Genomic DNA, 23177 nt, shown 5'->3' with positions numbered 1-23177 from the left:
AAATAATTCTATTCAACCTCTGGCCATACAGAAATGTTGGATTTGGAAGGAAAAAAAGAAAAGAGAAAAAAGGGAAGGTGTTAAATAAAGTAAGGAGAGGAAAAACAAAAAAGCCAACTCCAGCCACTGATGCCCTTCCGTACATTTTGTGAGCCCAGTGCTCAAACAATGTCAGACTAGCTCGTCCTTCATTCTTTCGTTCCTCCCAGATTCAATCATGCCACTTTGTTCTAAGCCTTTAGCCTACTCTGGGCCAGCAGGTGGAGCAGCAGATAATATTTTCAAGCCTATTCTGAGCAAAGGAGCCCATCTTGTTCTTTCAGGAAGCTTCAGGAGGAGGGTCATAGCTCAGTGTGCAGCCAATCACTGCCAAGGCTGCCAGTTAACAGAGCAGAATGGGCTGTAGTTTAGTGAAATAGGAAAGCTGCAAAACAGTGTGGAGTGTTCCTGTTGTAAATAAAAGAAAAAAAAAAAGTTTCTCAAGTCATAGCTCTACAACCTTGACCAAGTACTAGCACTGGAGTTTGTGCTTTACAAAAAAATAACACATTGGACTTTATTGTGCTGCATTAACACCCTATTCCTATTGTTTGTATTTTTTTCAAAATATGGCAAAGGTTCAGGTGAACAATGTAGTGGTGTTGGATAATCCTTCTCCTTTCTACAATCCTTTTCAATTCGAAATCACGTTTGAGTGCATAGAGGATCTGTCTGAAGGTGAGTAGATTTTTTCCCAGTACGGATTTTATAACCCAGAGCTACTAGTTTCAGGTTTTAAAAGGTTTAAACTTTGCAAAGGCCTGCTTCTACTATTTAACAGTTTCTCCTTCTCTGCCTCGGTGTGACTAGATGAAAGGATGGGCTGGCAGGCATCTAAACGCTGTTTAGAAATGCTCTGTCTTAGGCTGGCGCGTTTAGGTTGAAAGGCAAGGGAAAGTTGATTATTGTGTCCTCAGCTGCAGAGTTGAGTGCTGCTGTATTTCAGATCCAAACACTGCATTTTATAACGTAAGCTTAAGTTGCCAGGAACTTGTTTGAGTGGTGGTAGCCATGTTGCCAGCTTTGTGTTTCTGTGTGTGTGTGTGTGTATGAGGGGTTAACGAGCACATCTCAGCATGCATCCCTTTAGCTGGGGTGAACTGTTGCTGAGCAGAGCAAAGCGATATGCTGCGGAAACGTTGCACTAAGTGGGGAAAACACATCCCAGGAAATATTTTCATTGTCTTGATATTCGATTTGAATATTTTTTGGAGAAAACATCTTTCTGAGGGGGCGGGGGGAGGGTTGGTTAAAGTAGAGAGATTTAAATGTAGCTGCAGCACTTAGTATTTTACAAAATGTCTGAAAATAATCAAAGTAGCCGACTGAATCCCTTTACAGATTTAGTATTATCGTGGGTACTAAGCCCCCCGGAGAGGGAGGGCGGGGAAAGGAAATAATATTTTTAGAACTCACTTGAAAGTTGCTGTTTGTTGGCAGCCAGGGGGTCCAGGTGTACTATGCTATGTCCTGCCAGCTGGGGATCTCCGGTTCACTCTTCAAACCTAGTCTTTTGCTCCCCAGCCTATACAGAGCGGGGTGCGCTGTGCAGGGAGTGAGGTCAGCAATGTACCCACCCACTGCCGAGTACAGAGGGTGGACTAGGCATTAACCTCTTGCATCGCTCAGCAGCGACTCCTCCAGTGCTGGTTACTCTCACCAAATTCTACAGGAATCGTCCAGAAGGGTTCATAGCAGTGACCCTACCGTGTATTGGGCCAGTGCTGCCGGTTGATAAACAGGATTTTTACAGCAGAAAGCAAAATCTGTTTCTCTTCTGGCCAGAGGAGCTCTCCGGGACCACTGGTCTCACCATTGTGGCCTGGGAGAGGGGAGTGGGCTTCCTTTAGCTTCCCTCAAGAGCACTGGCAGAAGCAAGCTATTAGTGACCAGTCTGAAAGTTACTTAAGCGTTGGAGAGAGGAGTGGGAGTGCCTGTGGCCACAACTGACTTGCAGCTTGTGCTCTCTGTGCCCCTATGAAGAGGACAGATCCAATAGGTGCTAGTCACTGTCGCTGACATCTGATACATGGGGATCCCAACATTTTAAGGGGTAGGGGAAAATAAACATACTTATTTTTGTTTTAATTTTATGGGGGAACTAAACAGTTCAAAGCTTTGGTAATGGGATATATGGAGTGTTTTGTACCTTTGTGTCACCAGTTCAAATCCAGCCCAGATCTGTAACTTTCAGTCACTACTATTTTATTATGTGTTGGAGGCTTACACCAAATGCATTTGGTCAGGCCAGTTTCCAAGGGCAAGTGTCCACATCACAGAAAACACCACAATATTTGGTCTAATTATCATACTTGCTGGTATTCTCCGTAGAGGCCCTGTCTACACTCAACATTTTCTTAAATTCTCTAACTGTTGCTCTAGCATTATTGCAGCTCACCAGTTTTCTCAGTGGTAGACGTGTTAGTTTAGGCCAGCTGCCATCGTTTGTACAGGTATGCAGTAAACACCTGTGCGGAGGTGGTGAGAAATTTTGTAAAGATTTCTCTGGTGTAAACAAGGCATCCATGCCATGGTGCTACTCGTTCAGACTACTTGGATAGTAGAGCTGGTGCAGAATGCAGCAGCCTGTTTGATTGGTGGTGCTCCAGACAAGACACAGATTACACCAGTGCTGCAAAGACTTCAACCCTCCCTTCCTATCTGTGTGCATTTGTATGTATCACACTCAACACTAGATGGATTTAAATGAAAGTTGGGCCAGGTTGATTAGTGGCTAAATGAGCAGAAATAAAGATGGCTTACGTCAATTTTTTTTTTGCACTATTATCCCTGTTTTCAACTGCGAATGAGAAGTACAGGTACAGCATAACCACCAATCACCATGTGTGTACCTCCACATGGCCACAGATGTTGATCTTTCATATAAGTCAGCAGTTCTCAAACTGTGGGTCAGGACCCCTAATGGGGTCGCCAGGGCCAGCATTAGACTTGCTGGGACCCAGGGCTGAAGCCCAAGCTCCATTCCACCCAGGGCAGCGGGGCTTGGGCTGTGGCCCCCTCTTCCCCGACCCGGGGTGGCAGGGCTTGGGCTCCAGCCCCTGCTCTCCCCACTCAGGGTGACGGAGTTTTGGCTCTCGCCCTCCCCCTGGGGTCATGTAGTAACTTTATTGTCAGAAGGGGGTCATGGTGCAATGAAGTTTGAGAACCCCTGATATAAGTCATTAAAATTATTATTATTACAGATAATCATCTTTTCTTCTTAAATTTTATGAAGAAAGGTGTATCCTTGCTTTAATTTTCAAACACTAATATCTTGGTCATTTACTGTTTTTTTTTTTTCTCTCTCCAAATCAGACCAATCCCTTGCCAATTTAATTTTTTAACTTCATTTATTTAAACTATTTTAAAAGTTACTAATGGGCACACAGTCCTAAACAAGTAGGATTTGATAGTTACCTTTTTAGCATATAACAGGGGTAGGCAACCTATGGCACGCGTGCCAAAGGTGGCATGCAAGCTGATTTTCAGTGGCATTCACACTGCCCGGGTCCTGGCCACCGGTCCAGGGGGCTCTGCATTTTAATTTAATTTTAAATGAAGCTTCTTAAATATTTTAAAAACCTTATTTACTTTACATACAACAATAGTTTAGTTATATATTATAGACTTATAGAAAGAGACCTTCTAAAAGCATTAAAATGTATTACTGGCACGCGAAACCTTACATTAGAGTGAATAAATGAAGACTCGGCACACCACTTCTGAAAGGTTGCCGACCCCTGGCATATAATTTATGAAATAGCTTTTACTCTCTCTGTACCACCCCCCCCCCCCCAATATTATTCCTAGTCTGAAATGTTGTAAACTATCAGTCCAGAATGTGGCTTATAATGGATATGCTATGAACTTTCCTGGCCTACACAATACTCCTCAATTGTGTGTGGTGTATTTACGTAGGAATTGCCGTAGTGGATCTGACCATTTACCTGTCTAGTCTGATATCTTGTCTTGGCAATACCAGATACTTCAAAGGTAGGCAAATAATTCCCATCCAGCACCTGGAAAATTATGCTGTGCTATACAAAGGGAGAAAAATGCCTTCCTGAATCCTATGAGTTATGCCATTTAAAAAATAAACATACAAAAAAGTATGAAAAACAGTGACTCGAATCATAAAGCAGCCAAGTTGTGTTACAATGTTGCATTTTCTTCTTACTTAGGGCTAGTCTGTACCATGGCTTGTGTGGTCGTGGCAGAGCGCTGGGAGAGAGCTCTCCCAGTGCTCTAAAAAAAACCACCCTCACGAGGGGCGTAGCTCCCAGCACTGGTGCATTGTCTACACTGGCGCTTTACAGCGCTGAAACTTGCTGCGCTCAGGAGGGGTGTTTTTTCACACCCCTGAGCAAGAAAGTTGCAGCGCTGCAAGTTGCCAGTGTAGACAAGCCCTTAGGCTCTTGTCCTGCATCAGGAATACCTAGCATAGACTCCTGTTTGCACCTGTGCAGAGTGTCTTGTTGAAGACTATGGAATGGCACAGGAGTATGTGCTAATGACGGTATATGCATGATCAGGGCATTGTTCCATACTGAAAGACAAGTTGAAAATGTGTCGCATCAGGGTTTTTTTTTTTTAAAGGCACTCTTTGAAACAGATTTTAAAATAAGTTCCATTTTAAAAAAAGGAAATAATCACAAATGGCATCTTTCAATAAGCAAAACCCATCATCGTGACCGTTTATTGTCTGTTTAAAAGGCAAGAATTCTGGCGGGTTAGTTTTGCCATGTGTGTGTTTTAACTGGAAAGTGAAAGTTAAAAATAAGCAGAAGTAAGAGCTAATGGATGTTAGTTGATAGTTTCGGTTTTTAAACAGAGAGTGGGGGCAGAGAGTAAGCACAGCAATATAAATGGGCCAGGAAACCTATGAACTGTTAGTATTGTTTGGTTTCTTTAAATTGTATTATGAAACCATAAAATACATTTGATTTTACATAAAATGGTTATAAATTCCATCTCAAGATTCAGGTTACATCCAAACACCAAAACCTTTACTGAGAGTATTCTGTAATCACAATATCAATTATATCTCTCTCTCTCTCTCTCTGTGTGTGTGTGTGTGTGTGTGCGTGTGTGTACACAGTGGGCTAGCTATTCAATTAACAAGTTAGCCTGCTCTGCAAAAAAAAATTTTTTTTTGGGGGGGGGAGCAGGGAGAACTCTGCTTGGATGTTGTGCTGCTGTTTAGTCCATGGCTACCTCATGTAAATGAGCTCTTCACTTTCTACACATCACTATTCCCTACTGTCACTATGTCCAGTGTCCCTCTCTCTCCATCCATGAGGAGCCTATGTCCAAAAATGGCATTACACGGCCTTTTCCCAGAGGGCATACCATTTCTGAATAATGTTGGCAGCAAAGGGTGTACAACTTAGAAAGCTCATCTAGAGTTGTATTGGTATAACTAAAGCGGTATAATTATGCTAGTAAATTTCCCCTTGTAGACAAGCCTTTAGTCTTTATGGACCAGCAGCTATGGAGGCAGTTTTGGGCTAAAGTCCTAAATAAGCAAGACCTGGGACCCTTAGGCTATAGACTGACTTTTTCAAAGAGAGAGAATTAAATTATGTGCAAATTGTGGGCATTTTTAAAAATACTGTTTTTGTTTTAATGTAGATTTGGAATGGAAAATAATTTATGTGGGTTCAGCAGAAAGTGAGGAGTATGATCAAGTTTTAGACTCCGTTTTAGTAGGACCTGTTCCTGCAGGAAGGCACATGTTTGTATTTCAGGTAAGTTTGTTATTTTCAATATTGCTAAAATAATTGAGTTAATTCTATGTTTAAAGGGGACAGCCTAAAGCAAAGCAGCATTTCAATAATATATTTTTTCCTAGCAAACACCATTTTGTGTCAACTCCTTAAATCTACTGTTCCTGACTTTAAGGCCTTGTCTGCACAAGCCCTTGTTTTTTCTGAAATTTCCTACTGCTACAGCTCCACTTGTGGTATCAATGAGGGAATGGGGGGAGGCAGCTAGTGTAGACAAGGCTCTGGTGGCTGCTGGCATTTTAACTGTTCTGTTGTCTAACCTTGCTCAAAGCAAGGTTAGACAACACAGTGGTTAAAAATGCCAGTTAGCTGGTCTATGATAGCACTTCCCAACAGTTGTACCACTGGTTGTGGTGGGGGTAGCAGTTGTGGGAAACTTTGGGTATAAAAGGTTAGTCTAGGTCCCTCCTCCCAGTGACCAGCTCATGGTAAAACTTAACAGGACAGCCATCTATTTATCTTTGTTCAGCAAGACAATATTGCATCATGATGTTTGAATCTTCATGCCATGATGCTATAATTGCAACACAATGTCACAAGTCCTGAAATAAGTTTGGGATTCTCAGTGTAGCATTGAAGCATGTCAGGGAGACACATGAAGATTAGGACTCTCACACAAATTTTCAGATGTTTGGAAATCCTAAGAGCTACCAACTGACAAAGCCAAAGAGTTACAAATAAGGCAGTGCCTAAGGGAAAATGGGGAGAGAATGGCAGTGAGGTGGCTTAATGCACTGGTCTGGTTTAAGTCTCACTTTAATTCCTAGTGGTGCTTTCTCCATATCACAAAACCATGACTCAGGCCTGGTCTACACCTAAAATTTAGGGCTGGTTTACACCTAAAACGTAGCTATGTCGTTCAGGGGTGTGAAAAATTCACACACCCCTGAGAGACATTGTTAAACCAGCCTAGGCCTCAGTAGAGAGACAGCTAGGTCGACTGAAGCATTCTTCCATTGACCTAGTTATTGCCTCTTGAGGAGGTGGATTGACTACAGTGACAGAAAACAAGTGACTATGCTACAGCAGCACAACTCTAGGTATGCTACTGTAGAGCTTGTAGTGTAGACATAGCCTCAGTTCAGCACAACCTCTTTTTATCCAGTGCTAGTCTCGTCTGGTAAAAGAGGACTAAACTGCACTGGCAGAAGTGTCAGACTAAAACTAAAATTAGCTCTTTCCAGAAGAACTGTACTTCCATCCCCACGTGAGAACTGCAGTTTGCTGTGATTTTATGGCAAAGATACACTGGAGTTCATGCGTATAACTAAAGAAAATAACTGAAGACATGAATGAGCTTCTATCTTTCTGACAGTTGATACAATTGTTTTAAGGGTGGTGTCAAGGTGTGTGTAGAAAATGTCTAAGGCATCTTGAATAAACATGTAAATCCCAATTATTCGAATGCTTCAGAGCACATCTGAAACTTTCGGATAAAGGAAAACTTTATTTTACAGGGCAGGTCAAAGGCACAGCAATAAGAGCAGGAAGGTGGATACATTTAGCAGTTTTTTATATACAAATCATTCTCTAAGCACTTCACTATTAATTAGGTTTCAATACTGGGGCTATTTTCTCCCCACTAACAATAAAGATGATGTATGAGAAATTACTTCCCTTATTAGAATTTCTTCCACTATCAAGTTTTAACCCTTTAGTTATAACAACTTACTATGTAAATTGACGGAAGTGGTCTGTGACCTTCTGATGCCTTTGGAAATGGGTTGCAGTGTGGTACACTGCTCAAAAAGATGAGCTGGCATTTATGCCTGTTTTTTTTAAAGATACATTAGTTTGGGTGAAGAATCTATGATTCATTTTTAAAACTAAAAATTACAATTAATATTTTTTAGGTTATAAATGTTGCTGGTGGTAGAGAGAGATAGGAGGAAGAGCTGATGTTGTTTATCTAAAGAGGCACATTTTTGGACATGTTATACATGTAACCCTGATTGTCCAAACTTCACATGTCCCCCAGATATGATATTTACACAAGAAGGAATCATTTATCATGTTTCAACTATGAATATTTATCTTACCTCAGCCAAACTAGGAGTTAGACATAGAGAACATTGGTTATATTGGAATATATCCTGTGCAAGATTCTGTGTTGCTGTAGGGGCAATCTTTTGATAAGATGTAAAATCAAAGTTCTGAGCACTTGTGGACATTAAAGATCTCACAGCACTTTCTGCACAAAAGGGTGACTTGGTGGTGCTGTTTAGACTAGGAAAATTAGGGGAGTTTGGCAAACATGTAAATAGTTTACATATGTTAACTATCACATTGTTAAACAACACTTTGTACCTAGTATAGATGAAGACAGTGGCATTTAAAGAAGATGTTAACTGGTTGTGGTTATTAGTAAGGGACAAGCTAATGACCATGACCAGATAACATGTTTTAAAGGCTAGTCTTTGTCTATGCCAGGTGCTAAGTGGCTTTAAAAATGTGTTAACATACATTAACCAACACTGAGAGAACACACAACATGTGACAGATGTTTTTAGTCACATCACTTAATGCACCACTGGAAGGCACTCAGCTACTGCGGTGATGAGTGCTATATAAGAACCCATATAGAATGCAACAGACTAGAACATGTTTGCTGAATACTTCATTCTCCTACTCTAGATAGGGCCATGCCTTTCTATAACACAATTTTCTTAATTAAATTCTGCCTATTTAAATGCTCCCTGCAGTTTCAAGCCACTATTTCCACTCTGTATAAATCTGTTGTGCATCGATGGAATTGCTAAATCTTTCCCCAGAAGCATCTGCATTTCATTGGCAGGTGAGGAAGCAATTATTTTATGTGCCCGAGTATGTGTATTTTCATATGGGGCCAAATTTTCTGGTGGCATAACTGTAGTAAGGGGAGTTCAGCCAGAACCTCCAGTGACGTGGATTCCACAAACTCCCTTGGATGCCTATTCCAGCTCTCAACTATCCTCCTAGTTAGAAAGTTTTTCCTAATAGCTAACCTAAATCTCCCTTACTGCAGATTACGCCCATTACTTCGTGTCCCACCTTCAATACCAGTGGACAGGGAGAACAATTGATTACCATCCTGTTTATAACAGCTCTTAACATACTTGAAGACTGTTCTCATGTCTCCCCATAGGCATCTTTTCCCAAGACTAAACATGCCCAGCTTTTTAACCTTTCCCCCAAGGTCAGGTTTTCTAAACCTTTTATCATTTTTGTTGCTCCCCTCTGGACTTTCTCAAATTTGTCCATGTCTTTCTGTGTGGCGCCAGGGACTGGGGACAGTTCACCAGCTGAGGCCTTTCCAATGCCAAGTACAATGGGAGAGTTACCTCCCATGCCTTACATATGACACTCTTGTTCATACAGCCCAAAATGATATATGCCTTTTTCACAACTGCATCATATTGTTTGCTCATATGCCACAATAACCCCCAGATCCTTTTCAGTAGCGCTACTGCCTAGTCAATTATTCTTCATTTTGTAGTTGTGCATTTGATTTTTCCTTCCTAAGCATAGTACTTTGCACTTGTCTTTACCGAATTACATCTTATTGATTTCAGACCAGCTCTTCATTTTAAGGTCGTTTTGAATTCTAATCCTGCCCTCCCAAGTGCTAGCAGCCCTTCCCCCATTGATTTCATCTGCAGATTTTAGAAGCATACTCTCCATTCCATTCTCAAAGTCATTTTTAAAAATACAGAATAGCACTGGACCCAGGACAGACGCCTACAGTACCACACTAGATATGTCCTTGCAGTTAGACAGAAAACCATTGATAACTACTCTTTGAGTACTGTTTTTCAACCAGTTGTGCATCCACTTTATAGTAATTTCATCTAGACCACATTTCCCTAGTTTGCTTATGAGAATATCACGTAGGACTGACTGTGTCAAAAGCCTTACTAAATTCAAGATCTATCACATCTACTTCTTCCCTCTGATCCACTAGGCCAATACCCCTGTGCAAGAAGGAAATTAGGTTGGTTTGGCATGATTTGTTTCTGACAAATCCGTGTTGGCTATTGCTAATTACCCTGTTGTCCTCTAGGTGCTTACAAATTGATTGTTTAATATTTTTGTTCCAGTATCTTTCCAAGTATCCAAGTTAGGTTGACTGGTCTATAATTCCTGGGTCCTCTTAAAGATACCTTTTAAAGATATGTGCTATGTTTGCCCTTATCCAGTCCTCTGCGACTTTACCTGTCCTCCATGAGTTCTTGAAGATAATTGCTAGCAGTTCTGATATTGCTTCAGACAGTTCCTTAAGTGCTGTGGGATGAATTTCATCAGGTTTTGCCCACTTGAATATAGCTAACTCATCTGAATATTCTTTTACCTGTTCTTTCCCTATTCTGGCTTGTGTTTCTGCCTCCTTCTTGTTGTTAATAATTGTGTTAAGTATCTGGTCACCATTAATCTTTTCAGTGAAGACTGACTTAAAACAGGCATTATAGACCTCAACCTTCTTGATATGATCCGTTAGCTCTCCTTCCCAGCTAACTAGTGGACCTACATGTTCCTTCATCTTTCTCTTGCTCCTTATGTATTTATAATTTTTTCTTATTGCCTTTTATTTCCCTTGCTAGGGTGTAACTTATTTTGTGTCTTAGCCTTTCAATTTTGGATATACTGCCTGGCTGCCTTATCCCTGCCTGATTTTGGATAATACTGGCTGGCTATTCCCACCACACTGGTGGCTGTTGTCCCCAAGGGGTGTAACATCTCTTTCTTCTCCTCAGTAGCCACAGCCCCTAGTTAAGGTATCTAGGCTGGTTTATGGATACTTGTAGAATCAAGGAGACAGGGAACAGGAGCCAATGACATATGATCAACTAGCTCAACAGGCCACAGTACTAGAATGTATAATAAACTATTAGAAATATGTTTGGCTGTAACTTTCCTAGCAATAGTGCAGTGCAGTGCTTAATTGCTGTTTTGTAAACATGAAGCAGTTTATGCAATGATCCCGTGAAGAAACATGCATTGTTACAAGTCCTAGGTCTAGGGTGAAACAAAAAATTCAACAATAAGTTATAGCCAAAAAGCATTGCAAAAGATTGGGGTTGAGCCCCATTTTATGCTACATATTTTTTTATTAACAACGAGACTGCCACTGCTAGATCATTTAGAAAGATTAATGCATATTAATTAGGCCTGAGTTACTGGTTGAAAATGTGTCAGAAGTTCTCTCCAAGTGAAGAGAGAGTTGCATTTAACAACACACACTGTAACAAACTAAGTTATGGGGAGGGAGGCAAATAGGGTTGCCAACTTTGTAATATTTAAAAACCGGACACTCAGCAAGAATGCTGGAACTGGCCTGCCCCTTCTCCCCGAGGCCCCACCCTCCCTGCCTCACCTCTTCCCTCGAGGTCCTGCCCTCCGTTTGCTCCTCTTTCTCCCTCTCCCCTGTTACTCGCTGCTCTTTCCTTCTTCCCCCTACCTGGATTGGGAGAGACTTTCCTGCAGAGCTGGGGCTGGGAGCTGCAGCTGCCCAATGCAGGTAGGAGGCGGCCCTGGCTGAGTAGGGGCTGATGTGGGTGATGAACCAGCACCTCCCTGCCCTCCCCCTCCCCGCAATAAGTTGAAAACCGGGCACCTGAACACCCTAGAGACAAAAGGCATACTGGTTCCTTCTCTCATTAGCCTGTGGAATAGCTCAAACCTCACTGCAATCCAGTCCTCTCTCCTTGCTGAAGTATGATTTGCAGTTTTTCCTTACCAGATTAATCTATCAGCTATGAAAACATATGCACCCCAGTGTAACCTCACAGACCTCATGAAGAATAAACTAGCAAGGGTAATCTTTCAAGGTTGGGGTGGAGAACAGTGGCACAGCAGAGTTGGAGGGACATTAGTGCACCTGCCTGAACTACAGATTACCTGGTAATTGGTCAAAAAAACCAATTTCAGATGCAAAAGCTGCCTGTTCATCTAGGTTTCAGAAATAACAAAAAACAAACAAATAAACCCTGGAGACTGAATTGCTATGTATCTCTAGAGAGTAGTGCCCTAAATCCAAGGTTGCAATTACTGAGAGAGCAGAGTAGATGTGCTTGCACTCTATCTCCCGACTATGCATGAATCATCAATTTAAAATTTGTGCACAGCCATTGCTTAATCCACATGATGGATGTGACATATAACCCTACTGCCCCCTGCTAGATAGCCATATGGTATAAAATTGGAGATGAGGTAGATCAATCTGTATTGTTTCAATAACCTTTTCCTTTTACATTTTAGGCTGACGCTCCTAATCCAGGACTTATTCCAGATGCAGATGCAGTAGGTGTAACAGTTGTGTTAATTACATGCACCTACCGAGGCCAAGAATTTATTAGAGTCGGCTATTATGTAAACAATGAATATACTGAAACAGAATTGAGAGAGAATCCTCCAGTAAAACCAGACTTTTCTAAGGTAAGAAATGTTCTATTCAATAGTCTTTCTTTCTTAAAAAACAAAACCAAACAATTCCTTAAGCCAGTGATACTCAGACCTCAGTGGTTCAGGAACCAAATTAGCAATCAGCATTACCCAGAAGAGCCACAGTAGTGTGAATTCATTGTTTCATTTACTATAGTATTATATATTCATATTTAAACAGTATGCCGGGGAAATATTTAGTTTATATAATTCTCACAGCAAAATGAGTGACCAAGTATTATTATTTTATCAACTACAGTTGGTTAATAACATAGCAAAAGCACCCTGATAGGTTAATAACTTAGATCAGTTAATAATTAAATCACAGTTTTTTAATATCATGTGCTGCAATGACCCACAGGAGACACATTAAAGAACCACTTTGGCTTCTAAGCCTCAGTCTGAGTATCATTGCCTTAAGCCATACAAAACTAGCTATCAAATCAAGCAAAAACAAAAGATTTAGTAAACAAATTTAAGGTGACACATAGTTATCATAGTTTTGAAGGAGATTGGGATACAGGTTTTCATCCAGAATCCTTCCCAGATCAGTAGTGATCAGAAGCTATTGCCACCTTACATGGATTATGTGAAATGAGTTGTTGGTCTCTTTCCATTTCCTAATGGACAAATATCTATATCACAAATATCATAACTGATATTCATATTAACAAAAACTGGAGATGGACCACATTTGGGCTGTGGAGACTGACCTGATTAGAGTTGGTTGAATAATCACACATAGTTGCTAAGTCACATATTTGACTTAAAAATATCAAAACACAAAATCTAAACTAAGAACATGAGCTAGAAAAAAGTCTGTTTTTTGTTAAACTAAGTCAGGACTTGCATTAAAATGACTTGTCAAAGAAGAATTATTTGGAACACAACACTGCACAGAGGGAGGGCATTGGCAAATGTTTGTTCACCTGCAAACCTGCAAGGTGTTCCACATAGACACACCCCCGTGGAAGTCATTGGGGTTCTATGAGGGCACAGTGGTCTGCCTCCATGGAACACCTTGTCGGGGCCAGGGCCTTTATTTGCATGGAAATTTAAGGAAGTAATGTATATAAACTAATGTTAGAAGGCTAATGGGGGAGGGTAATGAGGTAAAATTGTTTTTCCATTATAGGTAAATGATATGATGTTAAAATCTGAAAAGTGGACCAGAATAATGCATGTACTGCAATAATTAGGCCAGAGAAAAGCCACACATTCCCAAAAAATGATATCCTGATATAACTACACTTAAATGTGGATCACTAAAAGACACTTAAGGCCACGATTTTCAGAATGACCAGTGATTTGGTGTGCCTAACCTGAGACACCCCACAGGGGCCTAATTTTCAGGGGTCAGGTGCATAGCAGTTCCTGAAAATCAGGCCACTTGAAGGGGCCTCGAGTTGGTCACCCAAAGTTGCTATTAACTTTTGAATATCTTCACCTTAAATCTCCAATCTGTTCCTTTCTTTCCCCCATTTTTTATTTTTGACTTTATAATCATTTCCTTTTATGCCATTTTTTATTGTGTAAATGCTAAAGTTTTTGGCCTCTAAATATCCAAGTTTCTTCAAAAGTACTTGAACAAAACAAACAAACAAGAAAAAAACCTCTCAACTACTACTTTAATCTAGTATCATTTGTTTATGCAAAGTTAACCCCGCTTTTAACAAAAAAGCAGCAAACTTCTTCTGAACCATTTTCACTCACCAATACTCCAGGAGGTTCTTAATTTTATCTAGCAATTTTGGTGGCAGGGCACACGATGAAAGTGCAGAATCCTTGGCTAAATTAGAATTCTTCTGTGCAGAATTTAGACATTTAGTTTGAATTGAAGATGCGTTGGTTAAAAACATAATTATAATTGAAGGGGAAATAAGCAGATCCGGTTTGAAAATAAAAGGTTGTCAATTTGGGTAAGAGGAATTACTCAATGACTGTTCTTTCTTTGGAGAAAAAGGTCAGTTTTTAGCTCCAGGACAGAGTTTTCCCAGGATTAGTTTAATAATTAATTGATTGTACTGTGATCCATATGCAGTGACTTCAAGGGATGGTGTAGATTGCTGCCTTCCATTTGGCAAGAGTGTGTGTGTGCAAGAATCAGAGCCACAGAACTCATACTGCTAAGGAAGCTAAGCTTTCATGATGAGGGCAGATGGTTCTGCAACATGGGAGATTCTGGTGTCTTAAACCCTGCTGTAATATGCACGTTTTCAATAGTTAACAACAAACTTTCCAGAGTATTTTAATTAAAAAGTAGAAAGGAGGCAGTGAAAAATGAATACATTTTTTGGCTATATCCATACACACATACCTGTCATCTTGTCAAAAGAAAAATAAGGGCCAACAATACTATCTAACTGAGGCCAGGTCACCTTCCTGTTCCAACGCTAAGTACGTTTTCAGATTAAGTCAAGATCAAAATGTGATCTAAAGCACACTTATGGAAAAACAACTCGCAGAGTAGTGTTACTAACATGAGGAAGGATTGCAGGATCAGAGAAGAAAAAAGAGACACGATGTAATTAGAGCAAATAAACAGTATTACTACTTTGCACATTGTATAATCAGTCAGTTTGTGCAATTAACTGCTGCAGGTTAGTTGCCTCAGACTGTGCTTAGATTTTTTTTTTTTTTTTAAACCAGGACTGGATAATTTAATTCTGTGCTGAACATTTGTATATATGCAAGCTAAGATAAACACACTCAAATCTCATGTTTAGGGTGGGATGTTAAGAAGGAAATCTACTCCCTTCGGGTGAGCATGGCACATTTAGCTTGGTGCAAGATGAGGGCTCTATGTCATCCTCTGAATCAAGTTTGGCCACTGAGGCAGGATGCTGGACTAGATGGATTGATTCTGTATGGTAAACATCTGTTCCTGATACATATGCAGCATCTGTAGATTAAAGTTCAAGTGCCATAAATTCGTAGAGATTAGTTATGTTTGTACATAAATTTATACAGTAATCTTGCATGCACACACAACTAATATACTTTCTCCTCCTCCAGCTACAAAGGAATATTTTGGCATCTAACCCCAGAGTCACAAGATTCCACATTAACTGGGAGGACAACACTGAAAAACTGGAAGATGCAGAGAGCAGTAACCCAAATCTACAGTCACTTCTTTCTACAGATGCATTACCTTCAGCATCAAAGGGATGGTCAACATCAGAAAATTCATTAAATGTCATGTTAGAATCTCATATGGACTGCATGTGACTACCATCATTTTGATACTGTACATGTGTTAAGCTGTAAAAACAACCAGAACTATTTGCCTGAAATTCCTTAAGTACATAGTCAACAAACAACGTGAAGAAGTTGTTTTAAAACATCCTGTAGAAAGTTTATAAGAAAAAAACAGTATTTGAGCAAATTGTGGAATATAAATACAACTATTTTTAAGTAGTTTTTTCTCTGTTATTTTATTTGCTCTAAACTTAATCTGATTAAAGCATATGTATTATTTTTCTCTTTCTCTGTAAATATAATTAAAAACCTAAAGAACAGAAAGTTAAAAATATTTAAGCACAGATGGAACAGTGATGACTTGGGCTCATCCCTAATATTAATAATGCTGAATACAATTTCATTGCCCTTTAATAATAGTTTAGGAACAAAGCTGTCTTTTGATAAAATGCAAAGAAAGGGGGAAAAAAAAGTGATCTCTACAAAATAATCCTAAAATGTCCTCTACTGTGAAAACAGACAGCACAGTATAATTTTAGGTTCAAACGTCTATGCCTTTCAAGGCACATACTTGTTACTTAAAGCATGCAATTTGAGATCTACCATCTGCTATCTGGGATTTTAGGATTCGATTTTTTTTATCTCCTCCTGCTGCTATTAAGTCACGTTATATAGTCTGTTAAGAACAATGTTTCATTTGTAGTAGGTGGGCGCAGCAAAGAACTCTCTTTTAACCATGCTAATAGCTTGCACAATTGGTTGAAAGGTTTCAAGCAGTTACAAAATTTAAACTTCAAAAGGAATAGCATGAATACTTAGTAAGAAAAAAAATTGCTCCCTATAGGATTATGATGTACAATCACGGCCTGGTACACTTACTTTTTTAAAAGCCTCTTTATTCATGTAGTCTGTTTAGATAGTTAATAAGAGGTTGAAGTGCTTCATCCTACCTTAGCTTCATAAAATACCTTGGGTTTAAGACATTTCAATACACAATTTTATTATTTCTGTATTGTAGTAGTAGCACCCACAGGCACAAATTAAGATTGAGGCTCCACTGTGATACCACTGTACACATGCGCACACACAATACCTGACCTGAAGATCTTACCATAAAGTATTCTGTTACCATCCTTGAAGATAATGACCAAGCGGTAATTGCACAGATTTGAGACAGTTAATAATGATAAGACTAACAATTTAGTTGTTCTTCCAAATCTGCTCATTAATCTTATTATGCGAGTCAAGGCAAAAGGGTGGATAGATTATGCACACCTATAGCTGATATAACATTTGTCATCAGCCTGGTAAGAACATAGTTCAGTATTTAGCAATAACCATTGACACTGTGAACCTGTTAGGTTCCAAAACTTATTTCTCTTAAAGGAAGGTAAAACCCATGATGATTAAAAGAAAATAGGGAGCATTTTCTCTTATCTTCCGACATTGTTTAGTAAGGATGCAGGTGCCCTAACTAGTAAGAATTTCTATTGTTTCAGGGCATTTGTGAGATTGTCTTCATTTTTAAACACAAACACTTTTGATCAAATTTCCACCTAGGGCAGAAAGTGCATCGAATGAATAAACTGATCCAAATTTGTGAATATTTCCTCAGTGTACACACAACAACAACAAAAACCCTTCAGATTTTCAAATGTACAACAGACAATTAGGTGCCCCATTTGAACTGAAAGACTGTAAGAGTTCAATGCCTAACTGCATTTTGTGCCTTTAAACAAACTAAATAATTGGATCTACCACCATCACAGCTACCATATAGTGACAGCAGAACTATTTCGCCTAGCTAATCATCCCAGATTGCATCAGCCAGAGACTGGACCCAAGCACGGAGTGCTCTGAAAAGCTCCTATCCTAACTTACAGAAAAGATCAACTGTATTTAGGAGGAACTCACTGAGGCCGTACACTTGAAGACGGACTGGATGGCATTAATCACCCCGCTGCCCTGACAGAATTTGGCCCCATTACATACTACTATCCATTACGAATAGTGGAACACCATATGCAAAACAAATTCATGTACAGTGAAAGAGAAGAGAAATTATGTCTACTACTAACAGCTTCTCAAAATCTCCTTCAGAGAAGTAACTTTTCCTTTCTTCCTGAACAATACAATAGACTGCCTGATCATCCAGACACAAACATGTGACACAGGTCACCCCTCCAATCTCACACTCTGAGGCAAAATCATTCAGAACCCAAACTCCAACATCACATAGCACTTGCCAACATCGTGGATTCTTCACAACTGATTTTCAAGGCCAAGGCACAGTGCAGAGACATCCTTAGTGGCACTAAACAATGTGGCAATGGATAGAGGCTCTCTCTGTGCTCATACTACCTGACCTCTCTGAAACTTTCATTACAGCTAACTTGATACAGGCAGTCTTCGACTTTATGATGTTCGACTTACGACGTTTCTGAATTGACACCCTGATTCGACTTACAACAGTTGGTTTAGACTTTACGACACTTGGTCGCGCAATGGAGTGGATTGTGGTTCCGAGTTACAACATTTCGACTTACGACGCAATTTTCAGGAACCAGTTGTGTCGTAAGTCTGAGGACTGCCTGTACATGACATAGCTTGAGTAGACAATGCAGCACTACAATGTCAGGACCAAAAGAGTGATAAGGGGATGAGCTGCTCTTCCCACCACTACCGCTCATCTGTGGATTCCCAGAGGGATCTATTCTACATCCCCTCCCTTCTCAATATCTACATGGGACCTTTGTCAAAAATAAACCGATGACACCTTGCTGTGCATTTCCTTTCCCAGATGAAGCAAATCCCCATTACAACGATGTCATATCCCGGATAGAGATTCTTGTATTAAGAGGAGTTGTCTTAGAAGACAAGGTAGCATTACTGATGTAAAATGCCTTCTTTCACCTTCCTGTTTGCTAGGAAGCTTTGTCCCTCTCTCCTAAGTAAGGATATAGTCACAGTGAGCCATACATTTGTCATCTCCGAACTGAATTACTACAACTCACTGTATCTGAGTCTGAAGGTGGCAGGAAGGTAGAGGCCCCAAATCATATGTAATATGGTTACTCACACCCCCATTGTGACAGGCTGTTGTAATCCAACCTAGTCCACTTCCATTAATAATTCAAGACCTTAATCCTGATCTTCAAGGTCATCAATAGATCAAGACCAATTACATTAGCTACCACATCTGCATTCATGACCCACTCAGACAACACTCTTCTCTAGAACAACACACCTCAAAATCCCATAAAGCATGATGACAGGTTTCAGAGTAGCAAATAAATTTGTTAGTCTCTAAGGTGCCACAAGTACTCCTGTTCTTTTTGCATAAAGCATGAGAGAGTCTGGGGACCTATCATTCTGACACATGGGGCAACAGCTGTTGAACGAGTTTCCAGAAGAAGTCAGACCAATTCTATGACCATGTTTTCCCACAACCCGCAGATTAAAGGTGGAAGAAGAGACCACAAACAAACAAAATGCATGGATATCCAAAACAAAGCATCCTCTCCCAGAGAGTGGAAAAGAGCTGAAGACTGACTGCTCCAGTAGCAAGCTCACCATTTTCTCGGGCAGCTCTTGAATATTACAATAATAGGTGGTAACCATATAGAAAACCCTTTAGCTACCTATGTAACTGCCCTGCAGTATTTCTCAATCCTACAATGAACAGTCAGCAATTGATAAATTTTTATTGAGACTCACATTTTTGATATTGTGACCAACTACTTTTTAATATAGGATTCATGGATTAGGTCTTTCTACCTTGGGAAAAAAACTGCAAATTAGAAATTATTTCTTCATACAAAACAGGAACTGGATAATCTAAAACATGTAAAATAATTATCAAGGAAAGCAACATGATTTAATAACTCTCAAAACGTTATCATTCTGAGCATCTGTTTGAGTGGCTGCATAAAAAATTAGTTCATAAAGTCAATGTTTTAGGGAGAAAAGTATAAATAGTCTAAAAACAATGAACTTAAAAAAAGAAAACACTGTGGCCAAAAAAAGTACTCATTCCAAGTCCTCAGCCAGTCAAACTGAAGGCTAAAGATCAAGGTCTCAATGACATGCTTGACTTCACATCATTGTTAGCCCACTAAATATCTTAATAGATATGCTGCCAGAAAAACATAGATGAGGCCCCTTCTCCAAGGAGCCACTTAGCAAACATCTTTCCTTATTTTGCTTAGCCCGCTGTAGAATTCACCATTAATCAAGAGAAAGCAAAAGGTGCATGCCCCTCTTTCTGATTCAGGAAGCACTCTTCCAATACTTTCTCTTTGCCTTCTGGAAAGCATCTGCATTGTATTTAAATTAATAGAATCCCCATTTTACCCCCCTTTCTCTCTAATACCCAGGGTTTACCCAAGGCAGAGGGCAAGTTTTTTTGAGGAGACCCATTTTTAAAATACTGGCTGCACATTGCTTAATTATCATATCATATATTATGGTTAAGGAAAGTACCAATTTCAATTTTATACTCCCTCAGTTTAACCGTACACGTCTCTCAGACATGTCCTTTAGGAACAGCATTTTTAATGCTTGATCTTATTACAAAGGTGATTTTTTTCCTGACAAGTTCCAGCAAAATCAGTTGAGCTATTTGAACATAAAATTCCAAAAGCAAAACCAAGTTTTACCTCATACACTCCATTTGGAAGTTACACTTGGACAGCTCAATAAATGTGTGGTTTTTTTTAAATAAATTGCTTTTGGGATAATATTTTTCTAAGTAAATTGCTTCTAAGATCCAAAGAAAGTTTGAAGGAACTTCATTCAGTAATTCTATTATTCAGCAGTGTTACAAGAGTCTTATTGTCAATTACACTAAGGAGCCTTTACACCACACTGGCAGTGTAAAGGGATTTTGAAGTGAATGTAGATGTAATTTGCACAGTCAGCCAGATGTGAGCCTGATTATCTCTTATGGTAATGGGCCTTACCATAAGAGTTTAAAGTTGGAAAAGTGATGTACCTGCAGTGGAATTTGGGGGGCATGGGGTTTCCTTTCTTTTTAAAAGCCTCACTGATGTAGAGCCAAAGGCAATTTTAGGATTTTGGAGACCCCCCCCCCCTGCAAGGAATGAGCTGGAAACCCACAGAGAGCTCTATCGCTACACACTAGGACAGCTTGTTGTGTTGCATCACAAGTGTGATGTCCCCATTTATGCTACAGTGACTCCCAGCTCCAGCCATCCTTGGTGATCATGTGTTCAGTACCCTTTGGGAAGCCATCTCATGTGGAGCAGGAAATGAAAGTGAGAGCTCTGGAAGATCAAGGCAAAGCAGAGGTACAAGAACTTGGCTGGCTTAGGGAGATCATTACTAAGGCTAAGATTTTGTCACAGATATTTTTAGTAAAAGTCACAGAAAAAAATTCACAGAAGCCCGTGACCTGTCCCTGACTTTTACTAAAAATATCCATTGCAAAATGGGGAGCCTGGGCAGCTGCGGGCGGGCTGGGAGCTCCAGGGGCCCCCACCACCTCTGAGGGCTGGGAGCTCCAGGGTCCCCCTCCACTGGCAGCTCTGAGCTTCAGGGGTTCCCTTGCGCCCGGAGCTCCAGGGGTCCCCCCTGCCACCTGCGGAGGCCGGGAGCTGTGGGGGGTCTGCCTGGCGGGGACCCTGCAGCTCCCAGCTGGTGCTGGCTGAAGTCACAGAGGTCTTTGGAAGTCATGGATTCTGTGACCTCCGTGACTAAATCGCAGCCTTAATCATTACTACCGAAGGTGGGTGCAATAATGTAAGAATTATTGCAAGGTTTTTAGTCCAGGTCACTATCTGTGAGACACCAATCCCCTGAGGAAACATGAACGAGCCCAAAGTACAGCTTGTTCTGTTCTTAATATTGATGGATGTATTCAAGGTGATCCTGAGCATGAACATGCTTGTGGCTCCTCTGCAGACAGGCTTGCAAACATTTTGATTTTAAAGTCAGGAGTAATAGTATTTAATGACAAATCCTCTGTACGTAGGTCGTACACACATGATGGACAGGGCTAAGGGACTAGGAAAAGATATTCTTTTGTTCTTCCCATTTAAACACAGTGCTGTTTCCCAGTCGTAGAAATGGAAGAAGAGCAACACTATCCGAGAAACACATTTCTATTAAACGCACTAGTTGAAATCCTTTGTCCTTTACTCCTGAGGTATATACAGATTCCTGCATATATTGATTGTACAGCACTTTGTTCAAACTGAGTAATTTGCAAGGGTGGGAGAAGGACTTGAGGCTTTGTACTGTCCCTCAGGAAGAGTTCTTAACAACCCCTGGCATTTGGTACATCTGGGGCATACTAAGGGGAAAAAAACTTGCTCTTCAGATGTTTCTTTATGGGCCAGAGTCGAGATAAGGCTTCAGCAGCACAAGGCAGTGCCTTACAGCAGGGAACTGACTCTCAACCTGCCATCCACCCAAAACATGGAGAGGAAGAGAAAAAGGAGTCTCTGTTAAGCAGAAAGAGAATGATCCTTCTGCATGTAACAGCCACACAGTGTGTACTCATTCTGGAGGAATCGAAAAAGCCAGAAAAAGAAAAAATATAGGCCCAAACAATTTTCTGCAGGGGGAAAAACAACAACAACCAAAAAGCAACAACAGTAGGATGATCCTTTGGGGGAGGCTCCATGAGGATCCCCTGACAGAGATCCTACCACACCATCCCACTAGAGGGGCCGGGGTGAAGCAAGTTTGTCCCCACCACAGGAGAAATGGCTACAGGGCTGATGTATTCCCAGTCTAGAGACTATATTAATACAATCAAGAGTAGCTTATATCACTTCTCACACATAAAACCCCTCTCTGCTTAGATGCAGAATCCCAGATAAAGTGTAATAAAAATTAAGAGCACACCCTGCTTGGCCAGCCTGGAACATCAGATACCTGCACTTGTAGATCCAATTCCTGCAGTAAGCACAGATCGTGGTGTAATCTTTACCGCATATTTGAGAAACTGAGATTTCCCTGTGCCAGGATCTCCAACCAACAGAAGATGTGATTCACCTTTGGAAAAAATAAATACACAGAGCTTGAGATTGCCTGGGTGGCATTCTGACTACTACATTTATAAAGACAGACAAGACAGAGAAGTTTTTAACTAAAATAATAAATGTAATTCTTCATATAAAATTTACCTCTTAACATATGATACAATAAATAATTCAGGTGTAATGTCATATCTAACATCACTCAGACGTGATAAAACTGTATAATTCAAAAGTAGTACCTAATCATATTGCAGCGTTCAAACTCAATTCTCATCATAAAAGATTCTTTAAAATAATCACATAGCCAGCCTGATAGGGTCATCCAGTTACTAGTTTTCATATTTTAATAGACTTGTTTTGCAGATGCCAGCTATGGTAAATTTTTCACTCCCACCTTGAGTAATGAAGGGAATCGGAACCACTGCTTAGTTATGATCCCAATATTTAACTACACCTCTACCTCGATATAACGCTGTCCTCGGGAGCCAAAAAATCTTACCACGTTATAGGTGAAACCGCGTTATATTGAACTTGCTTTGATCCGCCGGAGTGCGCAGCCCCGCCGCCCCCGGAGCACTGCTTTACCGCGTTACATCCAAATTCGTGTTATATCGAGTCGCGTTATATCGGGGTAGAGGTGTACTTTAATTATTGTACAAATAAGCAATAAAGTCAGCCTTTTTTCTTATTAGATAATAATTGAAAATATTTTGTTATAAGTCGAATAATCATG

The 23177-nt window shown here is 40.3% G+C and overlaps 2 protein-coding genes across 4 annotated transcripts in view; one reads left to right on the top strand and one right to left on the bottom strand.

The window, feature by feature from the left end:
* Positions 1-23177, bottom strand: part of MCM9 (minichromosome maintenance 9 homologous recombination repair factor) — a 74926-nt gene that overhangs the window by 26230 nt on the left and 25519 nt on the right. For 2 of the 3 annotated variants that reach the window (XM_024205386.3, XM_024205385.2), the window contains exon 7: positions 22341-22460. In XM_024205386.3, the coding sequence (XP_024061154.2) occupies positions 22341-22460 (120 nt within the window). Of the gene's footprint in view, positions 1-22332; positions 22461-23177 lie in introns of those variants that run through there. The other variant, XM_024205387.1, reaches the window with a different exon arrangement.
* On the top strand, positions 412-15700 carry ASF1A (anti-silencing function 1A histone chaperone). Its single transcript, XM_026649845.1, has 4 exons — positions 412-717; positions 5671-5786; positions 12060-12236; positions 15258-15700. The coding sequence occupies exons 1-4, from the start codon at positions 609-611 to the stop codon at positions 15468-15470; spliced, it is 615 nt and encodes a 204-aa protein (XP_026505630.1). The 5' UTR covers positions 412-608; the 3' UTR covers positions 15471-15700.

This window comes from Terrapene carolina, unplaced genomic scaffold, assembly GCF_002925995.2.
Source record: "Terrapene carolina triunguis isolate 2854851 unplaced genomic scaffold, T_m_triunguis-2.0 Scaffold85, whole genome shotgun sequence".
Lineage (NCBI taxonomy): Eukaryota > Metazoa > Chordata > Testudines > Emydidae > Terrapene > Terrapene triunguis.
The sequence above is the reverse complement of the archived record's forward strand: the minus strand, read 5'-3'. Positions and strand labels throughout refer to the sequence as shown.

Coding starts and splice junctions, on each gene's coding strand:
- ASF1A (XM_026649845.1), top strand. CDS start 609: ATGGCAAAGGTTCAGGTGAACAATGTAGTGGTGTTGGATAATCCTTCT. Junction 5,787..12,059: donor GGCACATGTTTGTATTTCAG/GTAAGTTTGTTA, acceptor TTTACATTTTAG/GCTGACGCTCCTAATCCAGG. Junction 12,237..15,257: donor TAAAACCAGACTTTTCTAAG/GTAAGAAATGTT, acceptor CTCCTCCTCCAG/CTACAAAGGAATATTTTGGC.